At 53.4% G+C, this 26862-nt stretch overlaps 1 protein-coding gene across 3 annotated transcripts in view; it reads right to left on the bottom strand.

The window, feature by feature from the left end:
* The window catches only part of CAPZB (capping actin protein of muscle Z-line subunit beta), a 140444-nt gene that overhangs the window by 60115 nt on the left and 53467 nt on the right, over window positions 1–26862 (bottom strand). For all 3 annotated transcript variants that reach the window (XM_055574294.1, XM_055574292.1, XM_055574293.1), the window contains exon 2: window positions 13089–13178. In XM_055574294.1, the coding sequence (XP_055430269.1) occupies window positions 13089–13178 (90 nt within the window). The remainder of the gene's footprint in view (window positions 1–13088; window positions 13179–26862) is intronic.

The raw sequence follows: 26862 nt of genomic DNA, 5'->3' as shown, positions 1-26862 counted from the left end.
CCAGTGTCTGCGTCCAGTCTGCCGTCTGCTGATGGCCTGCGCTGACAGCAGAGAGCTGCTTGGGGAGCCGAGGGGCACAGAGCAGGCAGGGAGGGGCGTCTAACCTGCTGCCTACTGATCAGCCGCAAGGTTCCGACCAGCTCGCCAAAGCTTCCAGTTTTTTCATCTGTAAAATGGGGCTCTCAAGAGTCTGCTCCAACACCACAGTTCAAAGGCATCAGTTCTTCAACGCTCAGCTTTCTTTTTTGTGGTGTTGGAGAAGACTCTTGAGAGTCCTTTGGACTGCAAGGAGATCCAACCAGTCCATCCTAAAGGAAATCAGTCCTGGGTGTTCACTGGAAGGACTGATGCTGAAGCTGAAACTCCAATACTTTGGCTACCTGATGCGAAGAACTGACTCATCTGAAAAGACCCTGATGCTGGGAAAAGATTGAGGGCAGGAAGAGAGGGGGACGACAGAGGATGAGATGGTTGGATGGCATCACCGACTCAATGGACATGGGTTTGGGTGGACTCCGGGAGTTGGTGATGGACAGGGAGGCTGGCGTGCTGCGGTTCATCGGGTCGCAAAGAGTTGGACACGACGGAGCAACTGAACTGAACTGAAAATGGGGCTAGAGAAGACTGACCTTGTGGTCAATGGGAAAGGCATCTTGAGCCGCCTCTGGCATCTGAAGGTTATGGAGTAAAGCATCTCGGCTTACTCGGCGTGGTGTTTATTCGCTTGCACTTGACCACATCACAATTATACTAGTCTGGGGGGACCTTAGAACCCCACTCAGGCCCTCAAGGCCACGTACTGCGCTAAAGCTTTCCATTCGCCATCTCTAGTTCTCAAGATGCGTGTCGTCAGACTCGTCTCCTAGACAGGGAACTCGAGGCTCTGAGGACACGCTGCTAAGCTGTGATGGAGACGAGAGCGGAGTGTGGCTGGGCCTTCAGAGTGTGAGCCAAGTGTGGCTGGGTGTTCAGAGTACATAGCGCTAAACTGACTCACACCCCACTGCTCACACGAGGAGCTGCCCTAGAACACCTAATCAAGAAGTTTACAGAACCCTGACCTCCAAGTATATGCAAAAAAAAAAGAAAAAAAAAGGATACTTTAACCTGGCAAATGCGGGTGTGGGTGGGGCACAGGGAGGAGAGAACCACTAAATAACCTGTCTCGAAGAAAAGTGCAAAATAAATGGGCATTGTTTCTAGCCCACCCCCTAAACGCCACTCCTTGGCTGATGACATATGTGTAGGGGGTAAGAACAGGCAGGAGTCAGTGAGAGGCTAAAAGAGCCCCCCCAGCACAAGCAGCAGCTTCACAGGAGGCTCCGAGGGGCCACCAACCATGGAGCAGAGAACCACCACTGGCTGACTGCCAAAGACCCTCAGGGGTGGGACTGGGGGTCTCGGGCTGGAGAGCAGGTGCCTGGGGTCACACAGGCCACATGGATGAGGCAGAGAAAGGTCAGACAGGGGTTCAAGCCAGGGGCAAGAGACAAGCAGTCCTGATGAGCTGCAAGCGCAAAGTGAACAAAAGTGAAGGTGGGAGAAAGCAGGACACTGGACACAAAGGGACCCTGAGGGCTCGGCGCTCACGGGCGGCCCCGGGGGTCAGGTGCTACTCCAGGTGGGCCCCTGGGCGGCTCCCCTGGAGCACAGGCCACAGGGCCAAGCGACCTGGATCCTCCCTGGATGCTGAGATCAACCTTAAAACCCCTTCTGCCTTGCTGGACAATCCAGCAACTGTTCAGGGTTCCCGCCCCCAGGCTTCCAAAGGACTCCGAACGATGACCAACCAAGAGCAGTTACGCGTCCTGGGAACTGGAACGGGGAAGAACAATGGCCAGAGCAATGAGCAAGGGGGGGTGGAAGAAACCCAACCATCCAGGGACCCCCAGCCCCAACCAGGGCAGACAGAGAAGCAAGCGTGCTATCGGATTACCCCATCTCTGCAGAATGACAAACACTATTACCAGTCATGAAACCACTCAGCCACGGTCTGACCCTGGCCCCCTCCATGGGCTTTGGGGGTGTGGGCAATGGCGTTTCCCAGCTTTCTGTGAAGGGACCCCAACATGGGAGCCTGGGGAAGGCGGGGCAGGGGGAGTTCACCCTCAGTGCCTCCGCGGGGGCCACGGCACCTCCTCCCTTCCAGGCGAGACCAACCAAGTCCCTATGATTGGGCGCTGGCTCGTAACACCGCACCCCCCACCCCCCGCGCCCTGAAGGTCAAGGCCTGGGCCACCCCCCACCCCCCGCGCCCTGAAGGTCAAGGCCTGGGCCACCTCCACCTGTGAAAGCAGCCAGGCAGGTTGCTTGGAATGTGAGCGCTGCAGCCGCCAGGCAGGCGGAACGTGGGGGTCGGCAAGTGGGTCCGAGGAAGCCCGTGAAGGAAGAAAAAGCCTCAGTGAGCACTTTTCAAGCACCTGCCTTTCCTGCACATGTCAGCGCTTCGTGGAGACTCCCAGGGTCTCACGACGGCCCCAGGAATGCAGGCTCTTACTGCCACCTAGGATCCTGGAAGCAGCTCTCGGGGGCCAAGGAAGCTGCCTGAGGTCTTGGAACTGGAAGGCGGGCCCCAGGTCTGGCCAGCCTGGCTCTGCCAGACGGCGGGTGACCAGCGGACATCGCTCGCCTCTCTCCACAGAACCAACCTTCGGGGTGGGGCAGGCTATAGACTCACAGAGCTGAGGGAAGTCGGTGCCTCTTCTGCTGGCAGAGGGGGGCCCTGAAAGCAGTGACATCAACTGAAGGGTGTCCATGGGGATGCTCTTTTAATTCTGGGCGACGGAGCCCAGGTGCTCAGCCTGAGACCAGCCAGCTGCCACTTCAGAGGGGGAGCCGGAGACCCCTGCAGGTCACAGGGCAAGCTGGCGGCCCCCGAAGGCACAGCACAGGCCCTGACTGCCAACAGGGCTGCTCCACGCGCAGCGCTGCCTCCCTCCCAACTAACAGATTCAATGACAAGGAGAGCCACAACGCTGCACCATGCATTCGTGAAAGTGTCACACACCACGTGTAGGGCCGCTGCCCAAAAGGATCTAGAATCCAGGTCATCTCCCATGCTGGAGAAGGGCATGGCAACCCACTCCAGTGTCCTTGCCTGGAGAATCCCACGGACAGAAGAGCCTGGTGGGCTACAGTGCACGTGGCCACGAAGATCCGGACACAGCCGAGCGACTGAGTACGCGTCTCACACGTGGGTCACGAGCCCTCCAGGGGACCCGTGCTCTCCACACTGGAGTGCATGATGGTAAGTTAGAGAGATGGCGGGCTAAAGGAGAGCAGGCTCTTCTTTTTCCAACTGTAGGGCTTCTCAGAACCTTTAAATGTGGCAATATGGAGGAGAAGCTTCTAGAAGGTAATCAACAGTACGCCATGTTTCTCCAACTGCTCGTTGTCTTTGTTCCTCAAGAGACTCAACACCAAAGGGCGCTGAGCAATCTCACGGAAGCTGGGGCAGGCGTAAGCTGCGCTGTGCCCTGAGCAGAAGAGGGCTCAGCGGTGCAGGGGCCTTCCCAGCCAGCTCATCTCGTCTTGTCTGCAGACGAGGCCTCTGCTCGGCCTCCTCTGTGCATCTCGCTGTCCCTACGTTCTCACCGCTGGGGGCGACAGGGCGCAGCAGTGCAGGACCCTGGGCTGCCCGGGCTCACAGCCTGGCTCCTCCGTTACCACCCGCTGACCTTGGACAAGCTGCCGAAGCCCCTGGGGCTGCTTCCCCCAGGTGGGGACAGACAACCAACAACCTCAGAAAAGGTTTTCTGAAGAGTTAAGGAGATACATTCCCTGCCAGAAGCTACAAGCTATCTTTGAGTTTGTTCTTCGCCTTTTAACTTCACTTTGTTTAAACTTTAAAATTAAATTTGCACATTTCAAGCCCATCACACTGGCGTGAGCTTCCATGCCTGATGAAGGCCTTCCCCCAACTCCCAACATCAAGCAAGCGTTCGCCTTGGCACAGCTGTGTGTGTGTCTGTGTATCTATGTGCGCGCCCTGGGATGGGGGCATCTCCTACGAAGTCTCCACCTTGGCGCAGCTGTGCGTGTATCTGTGTGTGTGTTTATGTGTGTCTGTGTATGTTGAGGTGGGGGCATCTCCTAAGAAGCGTTCACCTTGTCACAGCTGTGTGTGTGGGTCTATCTGTGTGTGTATGTGTGTGTGTGTCTGTGTACGTGTGTGTGTGTGCTGGGATGGGGGCGTCTCCTAAGAAGCGTCCACCTTGGCACATCTGTGTGTGTGGGTCCATCTGTGTGTGTGTGCTGGGGTGGGGGCGTCTAAGAAGTGTCCACCTTGGCACAGCTGTGCGTGTGTGTGTGTGTGTGTGTATCTGTGTGTGTGTGCTGGGATGGGGGCATCTCCTAAGAAGCGTCCACCTTGGCACAGCTGTGCGTGTGTGTGTGTGTGTGTATCTGTGTGTGTGTGCTGGGATGGGGGCATCTCCTAAGAAGCGTCCACCCTGGCACAGCTGTGTGTGTGTGTGTGTGTGTGTGTGTGTGTATCTGTGTGTGTGTGCTGGGATGAGGGCATCTCCTATGGAAGCGTCCACCTTGGCGCAGTGGGCCCCAAAGCCAGCCCAGGCAGAATGGGGCAGCAGTTTCCTTGCTCATCCAAGTCTGAAGGGGCTTCACAGCAGAAGACAGATTCTAAGGGTCTTTTTTTCCTGAGGTCCTTACAAGTTCCGTGGTGTCTATCTGCCCCTATCACAAGTATTTTTTATGGTTTCACTGTAGAAGGTGGTCTGGCCTTAGCAGGACATGTCAGAAATGATGTGTTTTCCTTGTTAAAGGCAGCAGCTCAAAGGACAACACACTGGAATCAACAGCGGGGGCTGAGTCTGCCCTCCCCTCGGTCACGGCTCAGGCCCGGGGCTCACGGGCGCTGGGACAGTCTCGGTTTCGTCTGTAAAAGGCGGTCCCTCCCACCTACTTCACAGAGCGGCTGTGGAAACAAAACGTGGTAACAGCGGAGACGTATTACCAGTGAGGCCCTTCCACCAGTGCTCCTGACGCTTGATGGATCTCCACTGTGGCGATTCATTTTCCTTTGTCATCGCTGAAAAAGATCTTATGATGAATGAAAAGAGGGGAGTCAAATTCTCAATCTGAGACCAAACCAAAAACTTTCCCTCTTGCCCTTTATAGTCTAACAGAAGCATACTACTCAGAGGCTGACACCAAAGCGGATGGAAGATCACTAACTTTCAAGCCACCGAGCTCTGGAGAATTTCAAGCCCATAGCCACAGCGGGTAACCTCCTCGACTGCTCCAGGATGCTCAGGACGCATCCCTGGAGTCTGCTCCTGACAGACCCTCTGCTCCCTACGAGCACGCCCACAACACAGCACGGGGCCTCGTGCTTCTCTCCTTTAATTGGTTTCAAGTTCTAAGGCTCTGGACCGCATGATCAGGAGGCAATCCAGGCCATCCTGCACTGGATCAAATGAGGGTCTGGTAGTCTGCACATAACAGAACTCGTCAGAATTCCAAGCAACTTCCAGCCATCCCTAAGGGGAGATCAGAGGAGCGCCCCCAGGAAGCCCCGTTTCCTCTTTCTAAGCAAATCACACCATTTCATCTTGACATCAATCACCATCAGGTGGCGGGGTCCTCGTCTCGGCAACAGGCTGGAGTCGTGAAGGGCCACCTCCACCCCCGTCTGGCGCGGGGAACAGAGGGCCAATCTGGCACCCAGAGTCTGGGTCCGCTTTTTCCCGCAGCCTTGCTTTCGTCACCACAGCTGCAGGCCATTCGAGGAGCACAAACGCTTGCAGGAAAAGGCTCGCCACAACTTTCCAAGGAATGGAGCTCATTAAAATCCTGCTGGAGGCCCTTGGCAGGAATGCTTTCCCTTGTAAAACAGAACTGCAGCACCAGTCGCCTGTAGGAGAGCTGGGGATAAGCTCAGAAACATCAGGCTGTGGAGGGGTCCCTGCAAGAGCACCGAGGCTTCCATTCTTTCCCCAGGGCCGGCTCCAGAGACAGCACCACCTGGGGAGAGAACGCTTCCTACAGGCCCCATGTCACACGCAAGAGTGGAAGTCCAGCGTAGGCACTTGCCAAGGCATGAGTGGAGGCTGACTCCCTGCCTCCTCCTCGCCTGCAGGGCTACAGCGCCCTGGCTCCAGGGTGGGGAGCCCCCTCTCCTTGGCTCTCAGGTCCCCACCCCTCCCCACCAACAGCAGATAAACCTACAAGCGGTGGGAGGCCCAGCCACAAGGCCCCACTGAGCATCTCCAAACAGGGTCCCTGAGCACGGGGGCGGGGGTGGAGGGGGGGGAGCACGGGGCCGGGGTGTCCTACTTCCCGGAACACCAACTGGGCTCAAGGATTTGGTGAAGAAAGCATTCTTCTTATGTTAAAATGTCTTGCATGTGGGCAAGTTATGAACTGGAATGCAATTTTTTTTTTTTAAGACAAAACAAAATTCTTTGCTAGAGGCGGCCACTTTTGGCTTTGCCCTCAAAACTCCAGAGGTATGTAAATATTTGCTCTCCTCAGGAATCCTTTGTCAGGGAAACTTTGGGAAAAGAACCTAAGGGATGGTGAGAGGCAGGGGGAGAGGTGGCCACAGCCAGGGAGAAGAGAGCGGAAGCTCCCTGAAGAGCCGGACGCTGTTACTCAGGACAAACGACCCTGCCTGCTGGGGTGCGTGACAGACAGGGAGCGAAGCTGGCGCGGCCAAGCCATCCTCCTTTCAGAAAACCTCGCCTGAATCCCTCGTTAAGTGTCGGCGCCTCGGAGCCAGGCCTTTCATCTCTCACCCACGGCACCCAGAACAGCGTCTGGCACCCAGGATGTCAGACGCTTACAGGAAGAACTCAGTTCCGCAGCTCAGGACAGGCGTCCTCGGAGCTGATCAGCTGGTCAAGTTCAAAGAGGCGAGAAGCTCCACCCGAAACCGTCCCTCTTTCGGACCCAGCTCTAGGATCCCTGCGTCTTCTGTTCCCCGTGACAGAGAAGCTGAGGGATACAGGCGGCACACTTCTCCCCGAGCTGCACAGTGTGAGCTTTGAAGGGAGTATTCACGAAACGCTGATTGAACCCACTCCCTCTTCACCTACTAGGTCTAAGACTGCTTCAGAAAGAAGACGTGTTTAAATGCCGTCTTTGAGACAAAAGAGAAAAGCATGCTGGCACGAGACTGCTTTAAACAGTGACAGTCACGGGGAATCCAGGCAGGCAGAAAACACGGAAGCCGGGTCAGTCCTGACCACAGACGGGGCAGGTCACGCCTGGCCCAAGGCAGGCTCAGCTTCACCTCCTGGAGACAGAGCTTGAGTGTGACGCTCTCACGACACACAGCTATCACTGAGAAAACCATCTCCAGATTTCATGGGTTCAACTACTAAAGACTGAAAACTAACAACATGTGGCTGAGGTCAGATAGATAATCAGTGATGTTAATGACTGTTATATAATAAGATCAGCCTCAACTTTAATCACAGAGGTGTGAGAGCGTGGCTCCAGGGTCCTGGCCAACACAAGCTGGAGGTCTCCACCCACTGGCTCACAGAGCCCATGTTGAGGTGTGCCCTGTGCCTGCCAGCCTTCTAATCTGCCAAGTGGGATCTCCCTGCAGACCTTGTGTATCTACTAGAGGCCCCTTTCTGTGAGCTGCTCCAAGAGTAGGTACTGCTGAGGCTGCCCTTCTATTTCTGGAGAGCAATTCTGGCTGCTAAGAAGAAATACGCTGAAATGAAAACCAATCAAGTTCTCAACTCCCTGGTCAGAGCATCAGGCCCTTTTACCTCTAACTCACAGACTGAGCGGGATGGCCTGGGTGCTTTAACCCCCTCACTGGAGTAAATCAAGTCTGGGGACACCCAAGAGCTGGACCTTTGGGTGACAATAAGCAAAGGAGTGAGGAGGAATTAAAAAATGAAGTGACTGACATTTGCAAGCAAAGACGTTTCTGCTTAGTTAAACAGATTTAGGTCTATTTTTGGTTTGCTCTTAAAAAGGCAAAGGACGGCTGGCCTGCTGGGTGCCAATGTGCAGAAACAAACTCCTTCCTCAGCTCAGGGCTCAAAATACACCCCAGTGGAGAAGTTTCGGCTCTTGCTGCCAGCGTGCAGAGTAAAGCCATAGAAGGTCAAAGTTGAGGAAGCCAAGGGAGCATCTTAATGTCATGTGATTCTTGGCCCACATGGACCTGCGGGTATTTCTTAAACAGCTTAACCATGGCTTTTGGCTGGCTTCACTCGAGCACAATGGGATTAATAAGTAATAAAATGATGCTTTGGCCATCTGCAAAGGAAGGTCATTTTCCACCAATCAGAGCACACATCATAATCCCAGGCAGCAAAAGCTCAGACGGAGGAAAGAAAAAAGCACACCGACCTGGCTGAGTCAGGCTGCCCGGCCCAAGGCTGCCAGGCGCCCTCCACGTGTCTCTCTAACGCTCCTCAGGAATCGGGCACCGCTGGACCCGATGGATCCCCACACTTCCCTGGCTCCGACATCCAAGCAAGGCCATTCCGTCCATGGGCAATGCTGGCAAATCCCAGCATCCAGTCTTAAGAGCTGGAGGCTTTCCGTGAGAACAGCGCCACCGCCCCCCGCCCCCCCCCGGCATTACAGGGGCAGGTAAGCCGGGGAGGAATGGCTGGGATGAACGCCGGGCCGGGCCAATAGCGGCTCTGAGAACGTCTGCCTGATCCCAGGTTACAGGGAACAAAGGCCTGGATGCACAGCTTCTAGATGGGCTCAAGACAGGGCGAGTCTCCTCAAATGACCGTTTGAAGAGGAACTAAAGCTGCAAGTCAACTCCAGGGCCATAGCGCTACACCCAGCACAGACTAATAAGAATGAAGGAATTCTGCTCATCCAGTTACAAAGAAAAAGCAAAAACAAAAAAACAGAAGGTAACACAGACAGACCTGTCACACCCGGAGAAAATGGAAGAAAAATAGCAGTGATGAAAGATAAACATTCAAAGAAGTAACTTCCAGGACCCACAAAACCTGCCCACACGTTCTGAACCGATCACAGAGCACAGCAGGGGCCTCAGGCGGGTTTCTGAAGCACGTCCATAGAGTTTTAACGAGGCATGCCTCATCAGACCCTAACTCAGTGCAGAGTCAGGCTCCATTTCCATTTGGACACTCATCATACTTCAAATTAAAAAAGGAGCGAGGGACTTCCTTGGAGGTCCAGTGGTCGGGCCTTCACCTTCCACTGCAGGAGGTGGGGGGGTTCGACCAGCGGGAGCTAGGATCCCACATGCCTTGAAGCCAAAAGACCAAAGCACAAAACAATGTTGTAACATTATAACACATTGTAATGTTGTAACACAAAGCAACGTTGTAACAAACAGGTAACTTAAAAAACGGTGCATGTCAAAAAAAAATTTTTTTTTATTTTTAAATAAAAGGCTGGCCCCACACCGCCGGGCGAGGACGGAGGCGCCCCCCGGTGCCCAGTGAAGCGGTGGACCAGGGCGAGCTGGGTATCCCAAGGGCCAGCCCGTAGGGAACAGCTTTCAAGTCTCTGGCTGGTTTTCATTATGTGAAGTTTAAATGCTTTTCCATACTACAGTCTATGTTTTAAATGTTGTGGATTACTAATCACTTAACATTTCCCCTATTAACAGGCAAGACAGACAGACGAGGAAGAGGCACCATATTTAATCTGTGGCTGCGGGTGTCAGCGATACGAAGTCAAGGCGCCCAGCACCACCTGCTTCTTCCTCAGAGATTAAGCCATCCAGTAAAGGACAGTGATCCACGCACACTGGAGGGGTATTGTGAAAATCAGTGCGCGCGCATCAGTAGTGTCTGCCTCTCTGAGACCCCACAGGTTGTGGTCCTGCAGGCCCCTCTGTCCGCGGGATTTTCCAGGCAAGAATCCTGGACTGTGTCGCCATTTTCCTCCTCCAGGGTGTCTTCCTGACGAAGGAATCGAACCTGCATCCGCAGGGTCTCCTGCATTGTAGCCAGATTCCTTACCTGCTGAGCCACCAGGGAAGCCCACGTATAATGTGTATGCAGACATAAAGAGGCCAACGACAGATGTCACGACTCTACTTAGAAGCTTAGTTATGAACCGGGTATTACGATATACAGTTACAAGTTTACAAACAGTTGGAATACACTCAAGTCGCTTGCTCAGATGACGAAGGCTTATGATATGTAAGGTTTGGCTGAGGGAGCATTCCCAGCGGTTTGAATTTTAAAACGGCCCCTTTTCTCCCCTTTTCTTTTTGGAAAATTAGATGAAACAACACAACTAGTATCCAGCTCAGTCCTGGGGACGCAGCACGTGCTCACCAAACGCTAGCTGCTGACCCCCCAACCTCCACCCGCCTCCGTCCCCTCTCCAGCCGTTTTTCTACAGATTACGCTGCAGGTGGGAGAACAGTGCCCCCGACAGCGACCTCTGGGGCGCCGCTTCCCCCCCGTGGCCCATCAGGGGCCCCACAGCGCGGGACCCCACCTGGACCAGTGCAGTCCTGCACACTGACCCCCGAGGCAGGCTGTTCTCTGGCCAAAGTCAAGGATGGCATGTGACTCACTCCTTCATTCACCGTCAGCACTGCGATGTCCCTGCTGAGCCCAAGGAGAACTGGCCCGTGCAGCTTAGGAACCCACTGACCAGGTTTCCACCAAAGCGGCTACATACACATCTCTGCGGCAGGGACGAGGGCGCCACTGAGACAGGACACAGCTGTAGGAAAACACTTCAGTTGCCATAAGAACAAAACAGCCTGTGAAACACCAAGGAGACTCCACTGAGAAAAAATCTGCTCATCACTTCTGACTTCTCTGTTTGGTCTGTCTCTAAAACACAGTAATAACTAAACTGGTGAGCTGAACCGACATGCAGCCGGGTGCGCTGTGAGGCCCGGCGGAGGAGCAGAGCCGATCCGACGCGCGGCCAGGCGAGCCGTGACGCCCGGCGGAGGAGCAGCAGCGTGGCCTCCTAGCTGACCAGCCGAGGGGCCTGATCCTACCCGCGGCTTCTGCCTACCCCGGGCCGCAGCTGGCCAGCTAGAGCTCTCCAAGGAAAACAAGCCATGCAGCACGGCCCAGCCTGCTTCTCACGCTGCGACCCGACGGCACTGCTGACAGGTAACCGAGGCCACCCAGACAAAGCGCTCGGTACGACGCACTGCCCACGAGGGACAGCAGTCATTTCAGATGAGCGTGAGGAACAGAAGGCTGTGGCGGTGATGGGGCGATGGTGACGATGCCATGTCAAATCCAAGCCCTCCTGATGACTTCTAAGGACACCTCCCACCCATCCAACTTTATGTTTCATCATTTCCCAACAAAGACCGTTTCTCTGACTCACATTTCACACGCCCATCCGATGTCTGAGCCAATGTTTAAAAATTAGGATCTTTCACATAGAACTCCCAATGTACGGCACTCCCAGAGAAATCTGGAAACAAGCCCCAGAGAATCAGAGCTCACAGGGCAAGAAGCAACAGGAGCAAAGGGTACGCTGGCCAGACCTCATGTGCGCACCAAGGCCACTTAGGCCCTGGAGCTGGCCCTTGCCAGGTGCAGGGTGTGGGTCCCCGATTCCGAGCACACAGTGGGTTTGCATGCATCTCAATTCAGCCTCTGTTCCCTCACACCTGAAATGACTCACTGCCCGGCCAGGACCTGCTGCCAGTTCTAGCCACCTTTGCCCCGTTTCTATCACAAGCACCTGGAGCGGGCTTTCTCATCACGGCTTTCTCATCTCTTCCTGGAGAACCCTTCTCCTTCCTTCCTTCCAGAACTATTACACAGAAAAGGCAGCAAGCTCACAGTCCCATCCACCAGCTTGCCTCATCCACACAGCTGCCTCTCTTGGAGCCTGTGTCTCTACAGACTGACAGCCGCACAATGGACCTTGCAGACCGCCGGCAAGAGCCCCAGCCGTGAGCGACCCGCGTCTCCTGCAGTGACGTGCTTCCCCAGTAAAGCTGTTCTGAATGCATACAGTGGAACTAAAGGTATCACTACAGCATATGAACAAGTTTTCACGCTGCTATCTTTAAGCTACTGATGAGCAACAGCTGGCAACTGATCATCCCTCTGAGAAGCTGGGGGACACAGTGACAAGAGCAGGGGCTGATGGGGCTCCGGCTGCCACCCAGGGCCAGAACCCACCGGCCAAATGATCTAGTGCCTCAGCTGAATCTTGATCTTATTTGACTTCTTTGCATGATTTCTCACAGTTTCATAGGGTTTTTTGTTTAACACTTTAAACATTTTCAAATAACATTATGGTGCCAGTGACTCTCTGGCACCAGAGACCAGTCCCTCCATGCATGTATATATACATGAATAAACAAATGCTTTTTTAAAAGACACACGTGTTTACTTACCTTGAAATCTCATTACAAAATAATCATTTTGTGATATCTCAGTTAAGTGCATACATATAATATTTTAAAAATAGTTTTACTAATCAAAGAAGAAATCTAAATAGAATTGCATTTCACTCCAATCAATACTGTCACAAAATCCCAAAAGTTTCCACAGAGGACCACAGGGAAATCATTCTTGATGATCTCGTGTTGAAACTGCATTGTCTCCTATGCTGAAGAGTAAGAGATTTTTTCAATACAGAAAGTGTCTGCCTAAAACGTTCCCTTCTGTATCATTTGTTCTCATACAAATAAATATTTTCGAAATAGATGCGATGAGCTCTTTAAAAGCCCAGTTCTGTGCTTTGTGCTTTTCTAGCTTCATTTCAAGCTAGAAGTGAAGCCAATGAGGCATTTGGGAGGCTGGATTTCTGTCCTGCTTTGGCTGGAGAAACGCCCACAGCGGCAGAGAGACTGGCATAGCCGGAGCCATGTCCTGCTGTGTGTGTGTGTGGCCCCGCCTCCCCAAGCCTAACTGCAAGCGTCTGGAGGGTGGAAGCAAGGCAGCTGAGGAAGGGGCGCAGCATTTGCTTCAGAGCGCCCGTCTTTGGCATTATGAGCACAACCGCTCAGGAGGAGTGGCAGCCAGCGGAAGCTCCTCTCCTCTCCCGAGGAGCCCCGTAAGGCAGCAGTGGCGTCCAGCTGGGGAGGCAGTGTCTGGTGTGGTCTGAACTCCTCGTGGAACAGGTGTATAAGGCAGCCCCAGATGAAAGCGCACAAACAAGGCACCTACCAGATCAATCAGGTCACTGAGGTTTTTCTCGATTTGCTGTGGAGGCAGGCGCCTCATCAAGTCCAAGGCACAGTCCAGCTGCTGATCACTCTGCCAAAAGATAAACAGGAGTGTCTGAGTCATTCTGTTCATAGAAACACCAAAACCCCCTGTTTCAAAGCCGCTCCGGCAGCGGCAGCTTGCCCAGGTATCCTGAGAGCAGACAGGCCTGCAGTGAGCCCGCTGCCACGGCTCCCAGGGGAGACCGGCCGGGCCCCCAGGACGGCAGCATCTGTCTCAAGTGGAGGATTCAGAAGATAGTTACGTTTGCGGAAGGGGGCCGAGGAGTTTGGAAAGCTGCCCTGCTCAACACACGTCTCAAAGTCTCATGCACTTTCCTTCTCCACCTCGATAAGCTGGCAGATGTAGGACTCCTAACTGGTTCTGCAGTGAGAAGGCTCAAGGAGCAGTCAGGCTTTGTTCTCTGCTGTCACTGGGCCATGACCGTCAGGACATGTCACCAGGTGAGGCTGCCCGATGAGCTCCAAGCCAAGGACAAAAAAAAGGCAAAGAACAAGATGCGTGCCAACGTGTAAGGGCTGCAGTCATTCATCCGAGGCTGGGCCTACCTTCCCAGGTGCCAGGCCCTTGCAAAACAGACCAAGACCAGAAATAGTTCCAGTCAAGAGCTCCCTCCCGTTGGCCAGGCGGACAAGGGCGGAAACTGGGGTCGGTGCTCTGCAGGGCCAGGAGGATAAAGACTGCTCTCCTCTCATACTCATCTCTTCATTTAATATTTATACTGCATGGTTCCCTGATGGCCCACTGGTAAGAATCCACCTGCCAATGCAGGAGACTCAGGTTCGATCCCTGGTCCAGGAAGATCCCATGTGCCTCAGCAACTAAGCCCGTGAGCCTCAACTACTGAGCCCACGAGCCGTAACTATGAAGTCGTGCGCTCAGAGCCTGAGCTCCGCAACAGCAGAGCCCACCTCAATGAGAAACCCATGCACCACAACTAGGGAGCAGCCCCTGCTCTCTGCAACTGGAGAAAAGCCTGCGTGCAGTGAAGACCCAGCACAGTCAAAAGAAACAAATTACAACATTCACGCTGCAGATACACGCTGAGAGCGCAACAAACCGTGGAGGGAGGGAGGCAGGAACTGAATCGGGGCGAGACCGGGAGAGTGCAAGGTATTAACTCAGTGCGCAGTGGGCTCTCACACAGGGGAGCCAGGACTCCGGCGCAGCAGCCAGAAGTAAGGTGACACAGGCCAGCCTGGGAGGACGGGGAAGACCACCGCACGTGACGCTGGGAAGCGCAAGTGAGGCAGGCGGGGCCCTACACACCCAGCCAGAGGCACCGGCTGATTTGCAGCCTTAATCTGCTCTGCCCAGACCCATCTCAGGAGTTCTGAAAGCCCTAAATCAACAAGCTCCAGAATCTTTATAAACTACACGAGGTAATCCTGGAAATGCTACATTTGACAGTAATAAAATATAAACTCTGACTCCGACCACCTGCACTTCCGTGTACATCAACCACAAACAGGCTGTGGGACAAACACGCATTTTATATACACCCAGAGACATAACGCATATGCTAACTGAAGGCAGTTTCCCTCCCAGGTAACCAATACAGCATATACAGCAGGCTGTTTGTAAAAAAGAAAACAAAAACCCCTGTCCGCTGGCTCAAGATGGTTATCAACGAGGATTTATTCTGAGACACAACAAACAGGCTGTACTCTGCAGAGAGACACACGCACACTCCGGAAACCTCACAGCACTTGTTCTGCTTAGTGAAACTTCCCAGCAGCCAGGTATTCCCCACGGGTGCCAGGCCTGCTGTGCCAGCCAAGCCCACGGGACGCGGCCCACCGACATGAAGACGTTTTAGTACTTCTAGGGTCAACAACACACATAAACTAACGTGGCGCTGCTGCCTTCTGTTCAGTGCTCTGCTCTGCCATTCACTAGCTGAGGACCTTGGGCACATTTCTTAACCTCTAGGGACATCTATTCATCCTGTGAAGGGGAAGAAAGGAAACTACATTTAAAGTGGAGCCGGACGGCCAGAAGGGGGAGCTCTCAAGCACCGACACAGAACACCAATTACACTCCGACAGGAAGAGAGGACCCTGCGTTCCAGGAGGAGGAGAGGAGTTCTCCTGTCCAGCGGCAAGCCCAGCCCACGGGAAGACATCACCACCTGAAGCCCGAACTCGCCCCTTCCTCCAGCGGCCATTCCTTCTAAGCACCCCTTCTCAACTTCCTTTTTCTCTATAAAGTAAGGTTCCTCCCCTTTGTTTGCTACACTTTGCTATTTTTTCCTGAATTGTAATTCTTTGCAATTCCCAAATAAGTCCATTTTGCTAGTAAAATAACCAGCTATTTTACTTTTAAAGGTTGATAATCCATAAAATGAGGATACTATCTACTTCACAGAGTCGTCAGGATGACTTAGAGAATACTTGTGAAATGCATAACACATACTAGTATATATTTGATTGGGAGTGCTTTTGTGTATGCACACAAATATATATTTCAATTTTTAAAAATATTGTAAAATATAAATATTTTATAACATTTGCCTACTCAAGGCAACCCAGAAGTCTCTCCTATTGCTCTCAACAGAAGCTAGCTGTTCAAAACTCTGTAAATAGCTCTGTATTCCCTTGGCCAGGCAAGAAGAGAAAACCCTAAATGAATCAAGTCAAACTACTTGAAGAGTATAAACTAATGGGCCAAAGACCTTAACAGATGTCTCATCAAACAAACACAGACAGTAAATAGCACCATCTGAAAAGATGCTCAACGTCACACGTCACCAGAGAAATAGAAAGCAAAATGAGATACTATTACACGTCCATTAGAATGGACGAAACCCAGAATTCTGTTAACACCGAAAGCTGAAAAGCACGTGGCACCGCAGTAACTCCGATTCGTTGTCGGAGGATACGCATAACACTGCTGCTGCTGCTAAGTCGCTTCAGTCGTGTCCGACTCTGTGCGACCCCATAGATGGCAGCCCACCAGGCTCCCCCATCCCTCGGATTCTCCAGGCAAGAACACTGGAGTGGGTTGCCATTTAGCCACTTCCAAAGACACCTTGGCAGTTTCTTCCAAAACTCAACATACTCTTACCACACAATCCAGCAACCACGCTGGAAACAAATGTTCTGACGAAAGCCTACCCTCAACTGTCTATGGCAGCTTTATTCATAATTGCCAAAACTTGGAAGCAGTCACGATGGCTTCAGTAGGTGAGTGGATAAAGAAGCTGTGGTAACACAGACAGCGGGGTGTTATGACACCGTGAAAGGGCACGCAGGAGGCAAACTGTGCACGCCCACCAAGCGGGAGAAGCTGATCTGAAGAGGGCACATACCGGATGAATCCAGCTACGACCTTTCGGAAAAGACAAAACTACACAGACAATTAAAAAAAAAAAAAATCAGTGGCTGCTAGGGGTTGGAAGGGAGAGAGGGATGAGAACAGCACAGCACAGAGGAATTCTAGGGCAGTGAAACTGTATTACAATACTATATATAATAGTGATAATGGCAGGCGCGTGTCATTCAGGGCTTCCCTGGTGGCTCACGTGGTAAAGAATCTGCCTATAAGGCAGGAGATGTGAATTTGATCCCTGGGTCGGGAAGATCCCCTGGAGAAGGAACTGGCAACCCACTCCAGTATTCTTGCCTGGGAGATCCCATGGACAGAGGAGCCTGGAGGGCTAGAGTCCATGGGGTCACAAACAGTCGGACCTGACTCAGTGCACACACACACACACATACACACGGGCTGACCTGCCTACACACACACGCACACACGCGTGCGCGCACACACACACACACACACACACACGGGCTGACCTGCCTGCCTATACACACACACACACACGCACACACACACACGGGCTGATCTGCCTGCCTACACACACACACACACACACACACACACACACGGGCTGACCTGCCTGCCTACACACACACACACACACACACACACACACACACACGGGCTGACCTGCCTGCCTACACACACACACACACACACACACACACACACACACACACACACACACACACACACGGGCTGACCCGCCTGCCTGCTTGGTCGTGCTGTGTGCAGGGATCAGGGGGATATGTCATTTCAAATCTGTCCAAACCCACAGGATGTACAACCACCAAGAGTGAGCCTGAATGAAAACCACGGATTCTGAGTGATGAGGATGCAGGGCAGGTGCATCAGCTCTGACTCTTGCGGGGGATGCTGACAGCAGGAGAGGCCCAGGGTGCAGGGGAAATCTCTGCAGCTTCTGCTCGCCTTTGCTGCACACCTAAAACCACTCTTTAAAAAAAATGAACAGGTGTTTCTCAACTGGGATCGATTCTGCCCTCCCCACAGCACCCCCAGGAGACGCGAGGAACGTACGGAGACATTTTCGGTTGTAATCACTGTGCAGGAGGGGACCTAATGGGAAGGCGCCCAGGACGCTTCTGAACGAACATCCTGCGATGAACAGGACAGACCCCAACAACCTGACCCAACAGGGCAGTAAAGCCAAGCTGGAGAAACCTCGGCTTAAAAGAATTGTTTTGGGGAATTAGAAACTCCCAGACTCTGGTTAAAGCTAAGAATCCGGAAAACTGCACACGCACAGAACATTTTACATACAATTCTAACTCACAGACTATCCATAACCCTAAAACGTCTGGTCTTTGGAAATAATCTCAACTAGATATTAACAATATTCCTGAGAACAAGGGCAAGTTCTTAAAAGAAGCCTAGCTACACTGAATCTTTAACTCAGACATAATGGGAAGTTCAGAAGGGATTAACCAGAAGCTCAGTATTTAGAAAAGGGAACAACATAACCTGACCAGAAAAGGTCCACATGAAAAGACACCGTTTTCATGCTTCCAAGGAGCCTGTTCACATATCCCCATCTCCAATGCACTGGCCGCAGCCGCACCCCTCAGAGTGCTGGTAGCATGAAGGCTTTCCTCCCGGACAGCCCTCTGACTGTATTCAGTTTGAAAGCATTAAAATATTACTGCAAAATGGTCTAACTTGTATTTTGAATCAATCCTAATCATCTCAATAGGAAATACTCACTACAAATTTCTAAGGCTAAAGATGTCTTCAGTTCAGCCGCTCAGTCATGTCCAACTCTGTGTGACCCCATGAACCACAGCACGCCAGGCCTCCCTGTCCATCTAAACCCATGTCCATTGAGTTGGTGATGCCATCCAACCATCTCATCCTCTGTTGTCCCCTCTCCTCCTGCCCTCAATCTTTCCCAGCATCAGGGTCTTTTCAAATGAGTCAGCTCTTCACCAAAGCATTGGAGTTTCAGCTTCCATGTCAGTCCTTCCAATGAACACCCAGGACTGCTCTCCTTTAGGATGGACTGGTTGGATCTCCTTGCAGTCCAAGGGACTCTCAAGAATCTTCTCCAGCACCACAGTTCAAAAACATCAATTCTTTGGCGCTCAGTTTTCTTTATAGTCCAACTCTCACATCCATACATGACCACTGGAAAAACCGTAGCCTTGACTAGACGGACCTTTGTTGACAGAGTGATGTCTCTGCTTTTTAATATGCTGTCTAGGTTGGTCATAACTTTCCTTCCAAGGAGTAAGGATGTCTAACTGTTGTTAAATTAGTAAATGACTAAAAAGCTTCCCATAAAGCCAAGCAACATGGGAAAACTTAATGACAGCTTGCAAAAATATTTTAAATTATAGTTAACTGGAGCCCTTTGCTTGGGAGTCATCCCAAATCCTTAGAGGTCCAAACAGGAAATAGCACAAGAGGATGAAGAAAACATGGCTGGTCCACAGCTACAAGCAACATGAGTGGCCCCAGAAATAGAATGAGAGTGGGGCTGGGGAAGCAAGTCCCAGAGGACTACAGAGGGTGCGGCCACTTTCAAAAAGCTCAAAACTCAGCAGTCCTGAACTCTACACACTTTACACACACACACTTTAAACTAACACAGCAAGGCTTTCTCATTTGCCAAGACAAGGGAATGATGAATACAAAATTCAGAAGAGGGAGAAGGAGCCACGAGGGAAAAATAAAACTTGACATTCATCGAGGTCCTACATGAAATAATGGACTCAGAGATATTCATGATAGGATGCTTAAACTTACACATATGTTAGTATGGTCCTTTACAGCTATCAGGAATCTAAATATTTCTGAGCTGATGTGCGTACCGTGTACGATGGGGGTCCAGTTTCAGACTTTCACATGTGGCTGTCCAATTTCCCCAACTCCATTCAGTCAAGATACTGTCCCCACTGTATACTCATTTGTGACTCCTCTATCCAAAGTGAATTGACCATATACGCACAGGTTGATTTCTGAGTTCTCTTTTTTATTGTCACTGTTTCACTTCACTCAATATTTTTTAAAGGTAACACGGAAAAAAAAAAAAAACAAGAGCAAGCAAGGACAGGCACGGGGATCAAGGAGCTTAGAGTCTAAAGCCTGAGGAGAGGGAAGGAAGGTGTTCTCGCGTGGAACCTACCCCCACCTCGCGTCGGACTCCAGTGCCAGGACCGGGTGCCGAGAGCCTCGCCTTTGCCTAGTGAGGCCCCTCCACAACCACCGCCTGGGTAACCACAGCAGCCTGGCAGGAAGCGCGCAGGGAGCGCTGCAACCCCTTTAAGATCTTCCCCCGGAGCAGGGAGCTCAAGGCCTCTTGGGGCTTTTGCCTCCAGACCTTAGAGGGGTCAGGAGTGCTCTGCTTTGGTCTTAGCCGCATGGCCTGGGATCTGGGGAGAGGACGCTAAGATTCCCCCTGGTGGGCTGTGCACCGTCCCCAGGGTAAGAGCAGATGCACCTGCACCGCCCTGCCCTTCAACAGTCCCTGCAGGCCCGCAACTAGGCTTCAGCTCCACCACCGGGCCGTGAGCGCCCTGAACCGCGTGCAGGGAAGGAAACCTATTCCCGACCCTCAAGGAACCAGCCACAGAAGAGCACAGGGTCCCGAGGTGAGTGTGAGGTCCCTGACAAGGGGACACGGGAGCTGCAGAGACGGGGCAGCCCCCGGTACACCACGTGCACGCACACGCCTCGTCGTGAGTCAATTCTTTCCCTAGGCTTTCCAGGCTCTTTATTTTGTCCAGTCACCCCGTGACCAGGGGTCTCCACGAGACGGTTCCTTCGAAATCCTAACTGGTCCTAGACACACTTCCCCTTCATCAAAGGGGCTTTCCCGGCTCCCTCTTCCTACTGGTGGCATTTTCCAGGCTGAAAGGTAAAAAGGACAAGAACGACCGTTTCACGTCATTCTCTGGAATTCTCTACCCATTCAATTAGCTGTTGAATAATTCGAGTATTCCCGAGGTGACAAGCACCAGTTCTGACACTGTCTGCAGGAGCTCACGGAGCAAAATCCACACAGAACAAGACGGCAGAGGAGTCCGTGTTAGGGTGTCGCATGCAGAGGGGACAGCCGGCCCGCTGTGCGCTGGTGGGGCTCGCGGCGTCAGTTTAGGTCTGTGGTTGTTTTTCAGGACATCAACAGCGAGGGAACGTTTTCACTCTGCTGGTTTCTCACATGGCTTGAAAAAACACATGAACTGCTTAAAATCATCTGATGACAAGTAAAACAACTGCTAATACTTTTTCAGGACAGTAAGTCAAATAAAACACTACAGCTGAAGAGATCTACTGTGGGATTTTCAGACACCGGGCGGTGCTGCCAAGCATCTGCACGCAGTGGAACCTGGCCGGCCGCAGGAGCTCCAAGGGCAAAGACTAACTCGGAAATCATCAGCAATAGCAGCAACTCCATCTCCCGGCGGGGGTGCAGAGGACAGGACGTGTCCTAGCCAGGGATAGCTCAAAGCTTAATGCGATAAACACCTCTGCCCACAAAAATGAGAAACCTTGGAGTAAATGTGCACATGAGTGGTGCCAGGAGCCACCAAAGACTCCTCAGAAAGAGGGGAGGGTGTCCATGACCCGTTATTACTGGCTGAGCAAGGGTGCCCCAGGCCAACACGGAGCCATGGGTGCAGCAAGATGGAGAGGCTGGGAAAGGCTGTGGCCTGGCTCCAGGAGAAGCGAGGGGTCAGAGCAAGGCCGGCTTCAGCCCAAACCCCAGAGGTTTTGTCGGCAGGCTCCAGGGAACGGAATGGAACCTCCGTGCTCCCAGCAGTTTTGCGCTGGTCAACTTCTTAAGTACAGCATCTGTGCCATTCTGCTCGGCCTTTAAACTCTAAAACCTGCTTCTCCAGGAGGGATCAGGAGCCCCTGAAGATTTCTCCACAGAGGACTGAGAGGAGTACTGTCATGTCGTAGAGAATGAAGCAGACTAGTTTCCAAAATCCCGCCTGAACAAGCTGTCCCACCCCTCGCCCATCTTAGAGCGTGACTCGGCCATTGCCCTGCTGACAGGTGGAGTCCACGTCCCCCCACCCCTCCTTGGAACGGGGAGTTTTCTGACTCCTACGATCAGCAGGGCTGACCTTGGTCACTTCTGAGCCATAAAAGATCATTCATCCTCCCCCTCGCCCGCTCAACACTCAGGCCTGCAGCCTCGCACAGCCGCCCTGAGGCAGCCACGCTGTGAGGAAGAGCCGCCTGATGAAGAAAGTCCACCTGAAGAGACGCCTGGACGGGTGAAGGGAGAACCCTGGCCAGCCTGCAGGTGCTGCCGGCTTCAACAGCCCGAGATCCTGAGCCAGAGCCGCCTGGCCGAGGCTCTCCCCTAAATTTCCGGGCCCCGGAACCAATGGAGGTAACATGTGACTGCGGCTCTTTGCAGTCCCCAGGTTCTGGAGTGGTTCTGTGAGACGCCAACAGGAACTGACACAGGAGGAGGCCCGTGGCGCCTGTGGGGAGCCCATGTGACCAGGGGTGGGGCTGGAGAGGACGGGAGGGCCAAAGACTTTAAGAGGCAGGACAGACAGGTCAAGGGAACCTACTAGAAACAAGGGGTCTGAGATGCCTGAGGTTTCCAGTGGGGCCCCTCTGCCCCCCACCAGACGACGCCGCAGCCTCACTGGCGCGTGTATGACTGTGTGTGCCCTTTTAAAACAGCGCCTGTAATTTCAAGGACACGCAGGAACTTCAAACTGCTCTGCTCTCAACAGAAGCCCCGCCTGGCCTGCTCCAAGGACTGGTTGAGGCCGATCTGTACTTAACAGCATCTGTCTACACATAAACAACCAGCCAAAGCTTCAAGGCCTTTATAGTTTGTTCTTAAATTCATCAAGTCCTTCCCTCGTTTACATTCCCAAGAGGCTTAGCAAATACTTCACAGACAGCACAAAGGCCAACTTCGCTGGAGCCCAGGCTGATTTATCACAAGTTTATGGAGTCTAAAGGCACCGTGGCTTTTGTCTTGTATAATCTGTGACCCAACAGGCAACTTTGTTTAAAAGCTGAATCTGTTTTCTGCCATGTGGCCCGGGAACAATGTGTGCCGGGGGCTACGTGGGGAAGATTTGCAGGGCGGCCCGGCCAGCACTCATCTGCAGGCCGCTGGGAAACTGCACAGTTTGGATTAACAAAAAGAAAAAGTGTTTCCTTGCCCTGACTGAGTGCCCTCTGGTTGAATCTTCTGCAAGGGACGTGGCGATGACAGCGGCCGGAGGGCGGCAGCCCACCAGACACACACAGGCCGTCCCTGTGGATGGCGTGCCTTCCCAGGGGAAATTCCAAAACCCTACACCAAGCTCCACAAAGCCACAGTGGAAGCCCATCTGGCGGACCACGCCTCCGCTGAGAAGCTTCACTGCTGGGTCAAGGTCATCTTCAACATAAAATTAACCATTTCAAGGTGAAAGCCATTCAGTGCCTTGGGACAATGTTGTTTTGATCACCATGAAAACATAAACACAAGCCTCTGCTTTAAAAAAAAAAAATTCTGCCAGGGGACTTCCCTGGCAGACTAGTTAGTGGTTAAGGCTCTGCACTTCCAGCGTGGTGGGAAGAGGTGGGTGGGTGTGCGAGTTCGATCCCTGGGAGGGGAACTAAGATCCCACGTGCCAAAAAAAAAACTAAATTAAAACTAAAAAATAATAGAAGTCCTGCCAGGATCACAGGGATTTAGATCCAGATGGGGCTTCCAAGTTCATCTAAAGCCTGACCCCTCGTTTTAGAGACAGACGGTGAGGCTCAGACGAAGCTGTGCAGGGTCCCACGGTCAGCGGCAGAGCCAGCAGGCGCCGCGGGTGGCGCGGGAGAGCGTGCTCCCCACCCGGGCCGCTTTCCTCCCGACCCTGGGCCTGCGCCACCGCCGCGCGAGCTGAACGACTGAGGGGCCGGCGAGCCAACGCTCACGCCGGCCAGGCGCGCCGTGGCAGCAAGGGCCGCGGCTCCACGGAGCGACCCGGCGCCGCTCCCCCGGCGTCCCGCGCCCGAGGCGGCTGCGTGGCCTCCCGTGCGAGCGGCTCGACAGCGCGGGCTCCGGTCTCCGCAGCGGCTCCTGGGGCCAACGCGAGGCGCGAACGAACCAGCTCTCCGTTAATCCTGAGAGGGACTCCCTCTAACGTGCTTCCACACGACGGCGGCGCACGAACCGGTCAGCGCGCTTCCCGGCAGAGGACGCGCGCGGCGGGCGCTGCTGGACCCAATTCCTCTCCGTCTCCTGTCAGGCCGCCGGCTGCGCTCCTGCCCTCCCCTGCTATGGGCTGCGAAATCAGAACCAGCCCACCGAACAGGCAACACACAAAACAGGGAAAAACCCAACTGTGAGAGGAGGAGCAAGTCGCAGGTTCAAACACTTGGGTCCAGAGTCACCGTCCCGAGTCTGTGAGCACTCGGACACTGTGAAGCCAGGTGCGTGTGTGTGCTACGGTGCGCGCGCGATTAAGTGTGCTGTGGTGTGTGTGGTGCGGTGTGGGTGTGTATGGTGTGTGGTGTGTGTGTGGAGTGGTACAGTGTGTGTGGTGTGGTGTATGTGTGTGTGTGTGTGTGATGTGTGTGTGTGTGTGGTGTGTGTGGTGTGGTGTATGTGTGTGTGTGTGTGGTGTGGTGTATGTGTGTGTGTATGTGTGTGTGTGGTGTGTGTGTGTGTGGTGTGTGTGTGTGGTGTGTGTGTGTGGTGTGTGTGTGTGGTGTGGTGTGTGTATGTGTGTGTGTGGTGTGTGTGTGTGGTGTGGTGTGTGTGGTGTGTGTGTGTGGTGTGGTGTGTGTGGTGTGTGTGTGTGGTGTGTGTGTGTGGTGTGGTGTGTGTGGTGTGTGTGTGTGGTGTGGTGTGTGGTGTGGTGTGTGTATGTGTGTGTGTGGTGTGTGTGTGTGTGGTGTGTGTGTGGTGTGGTGTGTGTATGTGTGTGTGTGGTGTGTGTGTGGTGTGGTGTGTGTGTGTGGTGTGTGTGTGTGGTGTGGTGTGTGTATGTGTGTGTGTGGTGTGTGTGTGTGGTGTGGTGTGTGTGGTGTGTGTGTGTGGTGTGTGTGTGTGGTGTGGTGTGGTGTGTGTGTGTGTGTGTGTGTGGTGTGTGTGTGTGGTGTGGTGTGTGTGTGTGGTGTGGTGTGTGTGTGTGTGTCGTGTGTGTGTGTGGTGTGGTGTGGTGTGTGTGTGTGTGTGTGGTGTGTGTGTGTGGTGTGTGTGTGTGTGTGTGTGGTGTGTGTGTGGGGGGTGTGTGTGGGGTGTCTGTGTGGAGTGGTACAGTGTGTGTGGTGTGGTGTATGTGTGTGTTTGTGTGTGGTGCGGTGTATGTGTATGGTGTGGTGTGTGTATATGTGAGTGTGGTGTGGTATGGTGTGTGTGGTGTGGTGTGTGTGGGGGGTGTATGTGTGTGTGTGTGGTGTGGTGTGTGTGTGTATGTGTGTGTGTGCTGTGGTGTGTGTGGTGTGTGTGTGTGGTGTGTGTGTGTGTGTGTGGTGTGTGTGTGGTGTGGTGTGTATGTGTGTTGTGGTTCTTCCCCTTTACTGCGGGGAGCGGGGTGGGGAATGAAGCAGGTCAGCCCTTCATCCTCCACCGGAAGGGCGCTGGGAGCGCGGTTGAGTCTGGCCCCCAGGGTGTCCCCGCAGGCCGGCCTCCGTGAGTGCTGGCGCTCTCCCGGGCTGGGAAGCACACAGCTTATCTGCCAGGACTTCTACACAATAGTTTTTGGGTGCTCCAGGGCCCTTTCCTCCCTCATTTTCTGCTCACTTGACACAAGTTTTCCATTTAGGCTGCCAGGAGTCTCAAGAAAGGCAGGTGGAGTGTTATTTCAAGTTTCCAAGTCATTAAGTACCGACAAAAAATGGCAGATTTCCCAACTCCCACCCCACCAACACCCTCCTCCCGGTTTGTAAGGAGTGCATGGCTCCCCTAAAACCAGAATGGGAGAACGCACAGACCTTCTGGGCAGAAAACAACAGAAAGAGATGACCACAGTCCACGTTCACCCACAGCAGACCGCCTGCCCTTTGTCTTCCTGGGTTCCGTTCAGCTTTCTTTCCTCAATCCTCTGACCATCTCTTCAGCCCAGAACGGCACCAAGACATAGTCCTGCCATTTCGCTTTTCTCCCTGTTGACTGGACTCCCCAAGGCCAGCTGCCCTGGTGGCTCAGAAGGCAAAGAATCTGCCTGTAAAGCAGGAGACCCAGGTTCGATCCCTGGGTTGGGAAGATCCCCTGCAGAAGGGAATGGCAACCCACTCCAGTACCCTTGCCTGGAGAATCCCATGGACAGAGGAGCCTGGCGGGCTGCAGTCTACTACAGTCCATGGGGTTGCAAAGAGTGAGACACGACTGAGCCACTAACGCTGTCCCCAAGGCCAGCTGAGGCCATCAGGAACATACAAATGCCGCAGTCCTAGCAGAGACCCCAAATCACCTCAGCTTCCCCTCCAGCAACGAGGATGTCCAAGAGCCTCTCCCCCTGATATGTTTACTCTGCAGCAAAGCCTAGCAACCTCCATACAGGCTCCATGTCGACTCCTACAGCGATCGGCTGATTTTCCCTTACACATCTTTCAGGGAGTGAAGGGTCCAAAATGAATCACTCAGGAGGTGGAGCGCTCTCTTGGCTGTGCGGTGGGGAAGGAAAAGGTTTCGGATACCCAAGGTTTACATTCCCCAAATCTCTTAACTGCAGACCGGGGGACAGCTCCTCTGCAGGGACAAAGCTAATGTGGTGAGTTTGGCGGAACAGTGAAAATTCCCAACCAGGAGTCAGCAACTGGGGTCCGCAAAGGGGGCACAAGGGCGCAAGCGCACTCTACCTGCTCAGGCAGAGGCCCTGCTGGGAGCGAGGCCTGCTGGGAGCGAGGCCTGCTGGGAGCAAGGTGCGCAGCGCAGGGTGCACTCTGGAAGCAGAGAAGGGCCCCCCTCCTCTGGCCCCCTCCACCTCTATTGGCCCGGGCTCGCAACCTCAGAGAGCCTGCCACCGTCCTGTGTGCGGGCACTCCAGTCCCAATCAACACTCAGCCTAAAGGCGTAGTCTTTTCTCGGGCTTCCGTTCTGGGCCACTGGAGGGCCGGGCTCTGTCAGTGTGGCTTTCGGGAAAGCCTCACAGCAGCTTCGTGAGATGGGCACTGTCACCCTGGCTTTACAGACAGTAAACCGAGGCTCAGAAAGGTCCGGATCCTGAGCACGCACGACAGAGAAGGACACAGAACGAAATCCATGTTCTGCCTCCTGTGAACACACACTGTGTGTGTGTGTGCGTGCGTGCGTGTGTGTGTCTAAGTCCAGATCCTGAGCGCGCATGGCAGAGAAGGACAAAGAATGAAATCCACGTTCTGCCTCCTGTGAACACACACTGTGTGTGTGTGTGTGTGTGTGTGTGTGTGTGAGTGTTCCATTGCTAAATCGCATCAGACTCTTTGTAACTCC

This window comes from Bubalus kerabau, chromosome 3 (genome assembly GCF_029407905.1).
Source record: "Bubalus kerabau isolate K-KA32 ecotype Philippines breed swamp buffalo chromosome 3, PCC_UOA_SB_1v2, whole genome shotgun sequence".
In the NCBI taxonomy this organism is placed as follows: Eukaryota; Metazoa; Chordata; class Mammalia; order Artiodactyla; family Bovidae; genus Bubalus; species Bubalus kerabau.
The sequence above is the reverse complement of the archived record's forward strand: the minus strand, read 5'-3'. Positions and strand labels throughout refer to the sequence as shown.